At 32.4% G+C, this 12,453-nt stretch overlaps 2 protein-coding genes across 2 annotated transcripts in view; both read left to right on the forward strand.

Annotated features, from left to right (window-relative positions):
* Nucleotides 1–6,731, forward strand: part of LOC148944174 (low-density lipoprotein receptor-related protein 5-like protein) — a 9,827-nt gene extending 3,096 nt beyond the window's left edge. The window contains exon 2 of the mRNA XM_089099850.1: nucleotides 6,406–6,731. Coding sequence (XP_088955976.1) covers nucleotides 6,406–6,731 — 326 coding nt within the window. The remainder of the gene's footprint in view (nucleotides 1–6,405) is intronic.
* Nucleotides 6,732–6,905: 174 nt separating this feature from the next.
* LOC148944175 (low-density lipoprotein receptor-related protein 2-like) lies at nucleotides 6,906–7,529 on the forward strand. The gene has a single exon (XM_089099851.1). The coding sequence runs from the start codon at nucleotides 6,906–6,908 to the stop codon at nucleotides 7,527–7,529; it is 624 nt and encodes a 207-aa protein (XP_088955977.1).
* The last annotated feature ends 4,924 nt before the right edge of the window (nucleotides 7,530–12,453 follow it).

A 12,453-nucleotide genomic window follows, 5' to 3' on the forward strand; every position in this document is an offset into this window, starting at 1 on the left:
ATAGTCATAAGCATAAGCATAAGAATTTCTTATAAATATTGCTTATAATAATATTGCTTATAAAAATAAGCATTGATGTCATATTTATAGTCATATGATGTCATATGACATCATGACATATTGATGTCAATTGCTAGTCATAAGCATAAGAATTGATGATGTATTATTTTTAGTTTTTTTTAGTTTTATTTTTTATTTTTAGTTTTAGTTATATTGTTCATTAACTTTTTCCCAATAGATCCAATTTTCATAAATTAATTTTGTTTTTCATTAAATTTAAATTTCCTTAAATAACATTTTACTTAATTAAATTTTAAAATTACAAAAATGTAAATAATTACAAAATGTAAAGATTAAAAAAATATCCTCGTTTCTCTCTTCTTTTCCGTTTTTATCGTTTTATACAAAAATGTATGAAGAAAAAAACACTAAAGGGGCCCCTGAATTGGTAACAAAGTATAATTTTTGGGAGTAATTATAACTGAATCCAGCTACAAGTGCAATTCATTTTTCTAACCAACATCCAAAGCTCAACATAGTACCGACTTTTGAGGCTTAGATTGTAAATCAAGCAATAGGTGAGAATTGAGGATGACGGGGTATTTTGAGAAATACGAACTTACAACTAATTGTATTGTTCCTTAATTGTATATGATGTTTGAATTTACGTATAGTATTCTAAGGATTCTACCAGTGGCGGTTCTAGGTCTGGGAAAGGGGGAGGGTGCAGGTGCCCCCTCCAGTTTTTCTGTACTACATAAGAAAACATTACATGCCTTTTATTTTACGATTTTACACGCCTATTAAGGTACTTAATTGACTAAAATATTGTCGCGATTGTAATTTTTGTGTACCTCCCCTTCCAGTTTGCGTGGTCTAAAACTATTACCGTAATAGGCTCAAATATTTTCTTATGTACTTAACTATTTTTGATTTAAGAAGTCGCAAAAACATATAAAAAAAAAAAAAAGAGTGTCCCTAAATGGACAACAAAATATATTTTTGGATGTAATTAGAGATGGTTCAGAATATTTGGGTCTTAATCCAGAACTAGCGTTCCAAAAATACATACAATTAGAAAGCTAAGCAAGGTGCCGCCGAATTAGTTGCAAAGTGTACTTTTTGGGAGCAAGTAGAATCGAGTCCGAGTTTTTGACTCTTACTTCACCTGTAGCTCTTTTTTTTTCTTTTTTTTTATACCAATATCTATTGGTATATCTAGTAATAGAAACCTATGGTTTATATCATAGATGGGGTCATAGCTGAGAATTGAGGAGGAGGGGGTTTAAGAAAATATTAACTTTCAATTAACTATGCTGTTTGTTAAATGTGTTCGATAATCTGATTGACATTTAGTAGTTTAAGGACAAGATCATCTTCCATTCAAGAACATCGATTACGAAAATACAGTTGTTTAGATAAAACTAAAGATGGTGCCAAAGCGAATTTTTCGGGAGTATTAGAAGAAGGGTTAATAGTTCTTCTCCTCTGGTGGGTTTTAACCAAAGAGCATTGGAAACTGACAAGATGTAAAATTCAAGTTCGATTTTCAGAATAGAACATCCAACACCATATGACGCAATATGATGAAATCATAAGAATAATGGTAAAAACTGAAAAAAAATGTTTTTTATATAATATAATTTATTTCGTTTCTCTTAATTATTCTTTATTTTTGCCCAAATACAAAAAAAATATATACTGCAACTATAGACTAGCATATATATTAGCCCGTATAATAGATGGCCTATTATAGACAAAAAAAAACTACAACAAACGCTAAAAAAAAAGGACAAATTGTAACAAAACACAATATATTATAGAAAAATTTTAAAAACATTTTAAGACCTATAGCATGGATCAGAATTATTTTGCAATTTTTGGGGCCCCTAGTTTTTAAGCTCAACTTACTTTTTTGATAAGTATAGGATTCGGACACGGGGGGGGGGGGCTTCCTCTCCCCCCCCCTCCCCCTATCCCGTGTCGGACGGGGGAGCTTCCTATACTGCCCCCCCCCCCTGATCCCCTTTCGGACAGAGGAGCTTCGAATATGACACCCATCATGGGTGTTGGATATGCGCAATTCAGTTGTATATTTGGATTTTATTTTAGTTGGTATATTTTTTTTCAAGAATTTTCTGAGATATTTTTAGCTTAATTGTATAGCTATTTTTATTCCAGTCGTTTTCAATAATGAAGCATAGTTTTGTGGAAAATATTGTGCGACAGAAACATACGTGAAATACAAAAATAATTTGAAATTACCCCAATTACGCCGACTTGGAAAATATTAGCGTTTTATGCAACACTGGAAGAACTTATTGAAATATTACCAACAAAAAGCTCTTTCAATTAATCTCGGGACTTTCTGTAGAACTTTCTGAACTTTTTTAATAACTTTCTGCTAATTTGCAAACATTGAACAAGCGATTATGCAATATGATTTCTGTTTTTGTTCTAGTGTTTTTGAAGAAAAATGTAAGAACCCACGGGGTTTATGGTAGTCCCCATTATATCTTGGACAGGCATGGGCACGATCTGAAAAATGATCAGAAATTACATTAAAAAGATTTATTTTTTTAATTGTAAAAAAATTAGGGAGGCGATTATGCAACATGCTTTCTATAAATGTAGTATATAGATAAAGATAAAAGTTACATATGTCTGAAGTACAGATACAAATTTGTATGTATAAGAATGCTACACGTTCTCTGATTTAGTAGAAGACTCTATATTCTATATATAGAAGGGCTATATTTATGCTATAGATGTAGTAAATAATAAAATTATAGATATCTATACTTGAAAATTTCTTTTTCGATCTGGGGTTGTTGTTGACAAATCTATGCTATATCTACACTATAGATACTTAGGTATATATTACACTATAGATATCTATGTACATATGTGTATAGATTAAAAATATAGATATTTGAAGTACAGATAAAAATCTATATGTATAAAATGCAACATATTTTCTGTTTTTTTCTGAAGTCTTAGTAGAAACTCTGTACTGTAGAAATAGTATGTAGGTAAAACAAATATAGATACTTATAAAATAGATAAAAGTTTACACTATAAGAAGGTATACTGGTCGAAATTACGGTTTTGCCTATTTTCATTAAATGCTTGAGGATTTTTTTTTTAACTATGTATCATTTTTTGGCCGAAATATCCACTCATCTAGATTGTACCCTTACCCACCTTTATTAACAGATTTGGCCGTTTGGTTCCTTTTTATTTTTGATTATTTTTTGTTTTTTTATTTATTTTTTCTTGTGGGTGCTTTTTATCATTTGACTGCTTCTTGTATATTTAGGCACTGTTTTTGTTTTTATCTCTTATAGCCCTGGAATTTATTAGAGGTGAAAATTTGGATAGGGAAATTCTTAGTAATTGGTCAATTCTCTTCTTAGTGACGAGAGGCATAGTTTTTCTTTCTTTCATATTTAAAGTATGGTCACTCCATTAATGAAACATTTGGTATCAAGCTTGATAATTAATTCTTCCAACTATTTTGTTCGTTTAACAAGCAGCATAAATTTAGCATTTATTGCTTACAAGTTATTTTTGAAATTGAAAATTATTATTTTTTTTTTATTTTATTCCTTGCTTGTTTATGTTTTTTCTAAGTTTTTTTTTGCTAATTGTTTTTTCTAAAATTTTATTCCTTGCTTGTTTATGTTTTTTCTAAGTTTTTTTTTATTATGGCATTTAAAAAAGTGTGTTGAAAAACAGACTTTTTTAGAGAGTATGGTTAAAAAAAAAAAACGGTACTTATGTATTAGCCAGAAAATACGCGAGAAGTGAAGTTTGGTTAATGCTTATGGAATAAAACAAAATAGGATAAAAATATAATAGTTTAGAAACAAATTTGGGCTATATATTTGCACATTAGAGGGGGGGGGGGGTAAAGCATAGCAAATATTAAATACGTAACCTAACCTAGGTACTTTTTTGCCCCTCTACTCCAAAAAACTAAAGTTTAAATATTGTTCATGGAGTGAGAAACCCCTGTTTGCTTTGTTGGACAAAAGAATTGTCTTGTTAAAGACGTTGCTTGGCTAGTTTTTCGCGATCCACTTCTCGCGTGTTTTCTGGTTAATAAACAAGTACCAAAAAACACAAAAAAATCATCAAACATAAATAAGAAGATGAAAACTTAATGGTGAATAGTCATGATAATAGCAGATCAAATTCGCAAAGCTCATAAATGCAAAATACCAAAAAAAATACAAACAAAATATAAAATAAAAATACAAAATTCAAGATGTATATTTTCTTAAATATCAGTTTGAAAGAAAATTCCTCGCTGACTTTTTCAAATGATGCAGAAAAATTAAAATTTAATTGAAAATCTAATATTAAAGATTGAAAATTACCCAAACATAATTTTTATTTAATTTTTGTTTTTTACATTTGTTATTTCTAAACAAAAATGTTAAACATCTGAAAATTTTGTTAGGAAAATTGTTTCTCTTTCTTGCACAAAAGAAACAGTTCGTTTAGTGTTTGTTATATTTCCTGGGACCGTTGATTTTACTTTCAATTTTTTTTCCTTTTTCTCAAAAACTCCATCTAAGATGATAATTTGTTAAATAGGCTATGCAAAATACTAAAAAAAGGTTAAATCATACCATAATTATATTATAACACTTTATTATATTCAGATAATTAACAAATTATTCATAATAGTTTTCTCTTAAAAATAATTAATTGTGTATTAGTATCAATAAATATATACTTTTTGTATCATAACCCGCTTAAAAATTGAAGATAATGGAGCTATAAAAAGAGAATTAAGAAAAGTAAAATAAGAATAATGATGGAAAATATGGAAAAGTAAAAAAACAGCACAAAAGATACACCACAAAAATAACAAATTAATAATTTACATTATTTTAACAACCATTACAACAAAATTAACAACTTATAATAATAACATTTATTCACCCTCCATCTACAAAAATAGATTATAGTGGAGCACTAAAAAAAGAAAATCTTTTTCTTCACAAAATCTTTTTCTTTTAGAAAGAAAAGGAAAATGTTAGCTTTGCTCGTTCTCACTTAGAAAAATATGTCGCATAGCTCAGATCAAGTTGAACTTATTATCTGTATAGATGTCATTAACTTTTAACCAATCATTAATCCGAAGAAAGAAAAAAAAATTATTTGACAGTATGCGATGGGCATCTGAAGCGAGCATTGTAGAGTCAGAGCTATAAGGATTCTGGTCCTTACAGGAGAGTATGCGCCTTTTCTTTATTATGCTTGTTGTCTAACTGGCCTGCTACTAGCTACTTTAATGGTTTGTTAATAAATTGTTGCGCCAATTTGTATCTACAAAATAATATTGAATAAATATAAATCATTATAAATTATAATAAATAAATTAATTATAATTTAATATTGACTACTAATGAAAGGTCAAAACTACTAGCGTTAAAATTAATTTATATTATATTATAATATTATAATTAATTATAGCGTTACATTAAATTAATATTGACTACTAACGAAAGGTCATAAAGACTAGCATTATACATTAACATAAATTATAAATAATTATATTATATTATAGCGTTATAATAAAATAATAGTGACTACTAATGAGAGGTCATGACGACTAGCGTTGTAAATTAATATAAGTTATAATTATTAAATTAATTGTAAATTAATATTGACTATTAATGAAAGGTCATAACGCACGGCAAAGAGCATGGCAATGGACTTTACAGTCCCTACCTGCAGTGCTGATCTCCGTTTTAAGGCCCTTTGGCCAGGAAGTGCAGTGGGGGCTGGGGTCAACTGAATCTGAACTGAATCTGATTTATTGGTTTTTAGGCTGAGTGACATGATGTATTTTGAGGGAAAATTGACTACCATTCTGCTGTTAGTCAAAACTAATCTAACTTTTTCTTAATCCAAACTAAAAATAAATCCAACTTTTTAAATAATGATGCATAATACTTCTTGATTTTCCGAGAATGGGTTGCTCAGATTTCAATTTACTATTTTAATTTATTAATTTAATTAGATTTTAATTTACTAAGTTAATTACTAAGTTTCTTATCTAAATTAAATTTGATTTATCGCTTTTTTATGCTGAGTGACATGATGTATTTTGAGGGAAAATTGGCTACCATTCTGCTTTTAGTCAAAATGACACAGTACAAAATATGCTCATGCAAACTTAAATTTCAGAAAACGTGCATTTCAAAAAGTCAAAGAGACAGAAAGACACAAAGAGGCTGGTTTTATTTGAGTGACAATGATCATTAATAACTATTATTATAAATATACTAAAATATAAAAATACTAAATGTCGTTAAAATATTAAATTACCGTATTAAAGTTCTTTATAACGAAAATACTCAGACATATAATATATGTTTTTTATTCCAGGAACAATGTTCTGGGCTGATGCTGGCACTGCTCCACGTATTGAGTCCTCTTGGATGGACGGAAGTAAGCGACGTGTTCTTGTTTCAGATCGTCTAGGTCACCCAACCGGTCTTACCATTGATCACAGCATGGGTGGTAATGTCTACTGGGCAGATGCTAAACTCAATATTATTGAGAGTATGAAACCGGATGGTAGTGGCAGAACTGTGGTTCTTCGAGGTGACTATTTAGATCATCCAATTGCTTTAGATGTGTATGAATCATCTGTATTCTGGGTGACTCGTGACAAAGGAGAATTGAGAAAACAAGATAAGTTTGGAAGATGAGTTTACGTCCGTTTCGCTAAAGATGTAACATCACCCAGCTCTGTGAAAATATTTACAGACTTCAGATACAACACTACCTTAAGCAATGCATGCTTAAACGCCCAGTGTTCTCATTTGTGCTTACTAGTACCCGGAGGACATAAATGTGTTTGCCCAGACAGTACTGGAACACAGATGGCAAGTGAAGTATTATGTGATGCACCGTACGAGAAAGCAAAAGTTGTGCCTTTCCGCTGTGCCTGTCAAAATGGTGGCACGTGTGATGTAGATGAGAACGGTAATATGATGTGCAAATGTCCAACTGACTTCCAAGGTAGATACTGCGAATTTTTTGTTCAGAAGAGACTTGTGCCAGAAGAGTCTACTAACAGCGCTGCCATTGCAATACCAATTGTTTTGGTCATAATTCTATTAGCTCTAGGAGTTGCTGGTGGCTTTATTTATGTGAAAAGATATAGGGGAAAGGGCAGCTCTTTTGGCCCTCTCAGTAGCCCAAGTGTTGCGTTCCGACAGGGCACAAATGTTGAGTTTGGTCCGACTGCACCTCAAAACCCTGAAGCTGCTACAGAAGTAGACAAACCAAGAGATTTTACCAACCCAGTTTATGAAGCAATGCAAGATATACCAGCAGGTAGTGTAAACCCGGCTATTGAAACTGCTGTACTGACGCCATCTAGCGTGGTGCACAAATCATCCCCACGAATCAACTTAAAACGAAGAGAGCTAGATGTCAATGAAGTAGATACAGGAAAAGATACCCAACAACTTGTTGTAGAAGAAGAGTTTTCAGAGTGTTAACCGAACTTGCCTGACTTATGGAATGCCATAATAATCAATTATTATATGATAGGCCTATGTAAATGTGCCTTCTGTTTGGGCTGTCAACTGAAACGATCCGTCCAGATTCCTAACAGAGAAATGTTGTTTTAAATTATGAAGGTTTTTACTGTTGAACAGATTGTAAATAGTAAATTGTTATTTTATGCAAACGAAGATTAATAAATTATTGTTTAACTAATATTTCGTACCTTTGAAAATTATTTTCTAGCCTGACGCCATGGTTACGTTGGCTGACAAAACACAAATATGCATAAGCTTCTCCGCATTTAGGATTGAATTTTTTCGCGGCAATTTTTAAAGGAAATTATTATATTTCGGTCACCACGCCTATATAGAGTACTATATCCCTTGTAGATGTATTCCCCTGTAGATTTAGATGTTCTAAATATCGTAGTTACAAATAGATTTCCCAAAGATTTACTTTCGACATTTAGAACAGTACTGTTCTGAAGATGTTGTAAACCTAATAAAAGTGTTCTGATGTAGATGTTGAATTTCGCAGTTACAAAAAGGTTGTCAAACATTTACTTCCGACATTTAGAACATCTACATCTACTAGGGAATGCAATACTCTATGTAGTTGGGGAGACAGAAATATTCTAATTTTCGTTAAAAATCTGCATTAGAATCCATCTACATCTACTAGGGAATGCAATACTCTATGTAGTTGGGGAGACAGAAATATTCTAATTTTCGTTAAAAATCTGCATTAGAATCCCATGAAAGCTTTCTTAAATTAAAAGATACTTTTTGCACATCTGTTTAAGAACTGAGGGTCCAAAATGGCAAGAGTGGTGCACTAAATTTGCTACTCAGCAGGTGTGCGTCGATTGGAGGCGTAGGGGCTATCCCCCCTGCTAAATTCTTAAAAATACTTTTTTGGTATTTTCAATTTTGAAAAACAACTATTGCTCCCCTAGAATTATATATATACTTTTGCCCCCCACCACTTCAATATGAATTGGCACTGCTGAATTAAATATAATAGTGAAAGACATGTGGTATCAGAATAGATGTATTTAGTAGCCTTTTCCTTATTGTTCTCCGGGTTGAAATGCTTTGGGAAGTAATTTGAATGAAATATTTTGATCATACTTTCTTGTGGATCCACAAGAATGTAGATCCATTTTCCCGTCATTGTCAACCTGAAGCAACTTCTCCAGAGTACGTGTGGAGGGAACGACGTGGAGAAACTTCTCCAGAGTATGTCATTAGGAATTGCATTATGACAAGAGCGTGGAGATCACCACCGCTCGCAGTTTTAGGGGAGGGGGTACTTGCCCCGGGCGCAAAAATTTTTGGGACGAAAAAATTCAGATAAATAATCTAACGGCTATAATCATTTTTAATCTTTTAAATTGCATTTTTGTTAAAATAATTAATAAATAACTAAATAGTTAAAAATAAAATGACTTAAGAAAATTAAATAATAACAATTAAAACAAAGAATGATAATTAAATAATATAAATAATAAATAAAAAATAATAGTAAATATTAATCAATTAATTAATTAAAAACAATTCCATTAATAAATGAAAATTTTGCCAAAAAATTCGTCTAAAAATTTTGTGGGAGCAAAGGGGGGCACTAATTGAGGTTTTGCCCCAGGCGCAAGATATGCCAGAACTGCCACTGGTTAGTAGTAAGTATATATAGTTGTTTCCTTTCAATGTCGTCACACAGTTTTTTTTGCTATCTACATGGAATATATCTAGCAGTAAAAGGTCAAAACTTATAGTCTTACAAAAATTTTTAGTAATTTTTTTGTAATTTATATTCAAGAATCTCAATTTTTTTTAGAGAATCACTATCTTATAATTTATAATTTTGGTGTAACGCTAAATATTGATTCTTTAAATATAACTTTCTTAAAGATATTTTAAATGTTAAATGATTCTCAAATACTTCGAGACTCTCTAGATACAAACAGGGCCAGATTTAAAGCTTTGACGCTTCTAGGCCCAAGAATTTTTACTGCTCTTTATTCATACCATAGGGGACAGGTCATATTCCTTAAGAAAAATAATCTTTATTACGACAGTTTTTATTTTATTGCAAAAAGACATCACTTATGATAATAATTTGAGAGTCAAATATTGGTAAGTTACGGGCGTAAGTTATTCTGTTATATTGGTAAGTAAGTTATATTGGTAAGTTATCATGTAAACTAAATAAACCAACAAGGTGTTGGAAATAAGATTATTCCATTGGTAGATAGCAACACATAAACTCGTGTACGCTTTATACATTATTTTGTAAGTAGGTCTATTTATATCCAAAGTCAATCGATAAAACCTTCCTCCTTGCTGATTTTCGTGTGAAGGTGTCTTCGATGTCACTGTACGGCACCTCTTTTTTTCTTTTTTTTAATAATCCCACCTCCTCTCCTCTCGGTGACTTTCAAATTTTCTTTAAAAAATATTTCATAATTTATCTAATGTCACTTACTTTTTCTTAATAATAAAAGTTCTTCAAAAATTTCAAATTATTAAATTTATACAAAATTGAGCATTCCAAAATATATCAGGGTATAAAAATAGAGGTATACTACATTTCAATTTTCTTATACCTTTTAGGTTCATCCGATATCTCAGGCTGTCCTTCCCCCTTAGGGCACCCCTTCCATCGTGACGTTAAATTACACTTTTCATATCCTTTTTCATCAACCTCTATTTCCCCCGATATATAATTCCCGGCACCTCTTAAGTCACCCATCCCTCAATAATGAGTGGGGATAATGATGTCAATTATTCGTGGCTGGTTAAAGATCTTAAGTAGTTTTTCACCCAAAAGAAGGGCGGAGAAGGATATTTCTCCTGTGCAATTTATGGCAGGTCCACTAAAAACCATTCTTAAGGCAATATCAATATTCATTTATTTAAAACAGCTTTCGTAGTATTGGAAAAGCCTCAACTAAATTAACCTATCTCTAACAACACAGGAAAAAAAGTATGATTAATGACACTTGTATAGAACGGAATAAAAGAATTGCTGAATCGATTCTTTCTGCATCTTATTGGCTCGAGCTAGTCCGTCTGTCGGTATTGGCTTTATTGGCGTTATTGTGTTATTGGCTTTGGTGGCAATACGAGGAGGCAACAACGTACTGTGTTTTTTACTAGCGATGAGCCACTATCCAAATTGGCACATGAGATGCAATCTCCGTTCTCTCAGCGTTACTATTTTTAACGTTGCAGTTGCATACGTATCATATTTGGGGCCCAGTATGATTTTTGTCGTACGCTTTTGAACAGCCTCGAGATCCTCACTTAAACAGTCAATATTGTGCACCTGGTCCCCAAACAGGGCACGTGTATTCTAACAAGGGAAATATACTGTAAATATACGCTAGTAATAATTGATTCACTGGGAAACCTAGTCTTCGGAGTGTATTCAGTAATCGCAAAGTATAGTTGCGCTTTTTCAGAAGGTTAGAAACACGGTAGCTGAAAGAACAGTCAGTACTGAAAGTCACACCAAGAATAATTGCAGTTGAAGTGGTAGGGAACCAGGGTCTAGGACAGGCTATGTCCTTTTTAAGCAGATTAAAACACTTTTTTTACTGACGTTAATTTGAAGTCCATTATTCCTGCAAGGATCAGTGAAACTGTCTTTCAATTCACATTGGAACTGGGATATCACTGTCGCTTACCACAACTATTTTAGTGGGGAACCGTTCATAATATTTCTGCAGGAGTGACAACGTTAGCGTCTCAACTTTCAGGTTGATATCTATTAATGAACAAATTTCGTCAAAGTCGAAGTTTCTTATCCATCTCCCGAACAAATAGACACACTCCTTAATCAGGGGTCAAGTTGTAAACTTCTTTTTCTTTGGTCTGAGGAAAGTAGTCTTAGATTGCCTCAGAATGATGAAGTGATCAAAGCCTTGTAGTTGACCTACGGAACGGGGAGGGAGGTAGTAGTTAGAGAGGTTGGTTGGTAAGTCCGTATAGTTGGTAAGTATGAAATCCAGTGTAATACCACTCTGGTGTGTGGAAAGTTTCACAGCTTGCTGTAAGTCAAGCATGCTGGACACCCATTGTTTATGAGTTTGATTGGAATCGCCGGTAATTGCGAACGCAGGAGCCGAGTATTGCCAATAAACATTGCCAATAAACGTTGCCAACAAAGTACACATTGCCAATAAACGTTGCCAATAAAGTACACATTGCCAATAAACGTTTATAAATAATAATGTATCAGGTCTTTACTGCTCTTAGCAGTTTCAGGATAGTACACAACTGCGAGTATAAGACACAAAAATCGTCTAGAGAGAAAGCTCCGCTTTCATTCAGCCGAAGTAGTGTCATATACTTCATGACAAGTGGCTTAACAGTTTGCGCGGTATGCCTTGCCGAATATGCACGCCAAAACCTCCACCAAAGCGCTGAAAGCCTCGAACGCGTCTTGTATTTAAAAAGTTTATATAACCGTTTATACGGCCAGTTTCGTCAGTAATTTTCTAGCATTCAGTAGCAACTCCAATCGGGCAACTCGTCTATTTGATGAGAACTTCTAGCTCGTCTACAGAACTTCTAGCTCGTCTAGCTCGTTGTTTAGAGGCCAATTGGCTTGTCAATAAACATATGCACCTATTACAACAGTAATCAGTTGAAGTTGATTCAAACAAATCAGATTTACCATGATGCTAAATAGTACGACATTTGACGCTAAATGCTTATGATTTAAATATTAAATGCTTAAATATATTTTAAATATAAGATAATACTACGAAAGTGTTAGATTCTTTGGATACAAGATTTTCTATATGTAATTGAGAGCGTCGATTAGATACCGGTATCTAATAGCTCACAATGTGGAATTGTAGATCAAGCAGTTTGTATTAACGAACTGTAAGTAAGGTGTAACGTAACCAAA

This window comes from Artemia sp. Qi Xiang Cuo, chromosome 14 (genome assembly GCF_049724085.1).
Source record: "Artemia sp. Qi Xiang Cuo chromosome 14, ASM4972408v1, whole genome shotgun sequence".
Taxonomy (NCBI): domain Eukaryota; kingdom Metazoa; phylum Arthropoda; class Branchiopoda; order Anostraca; family Artemiidae; genus Artemia; species Artemia sp. Qi Xiang Cuo.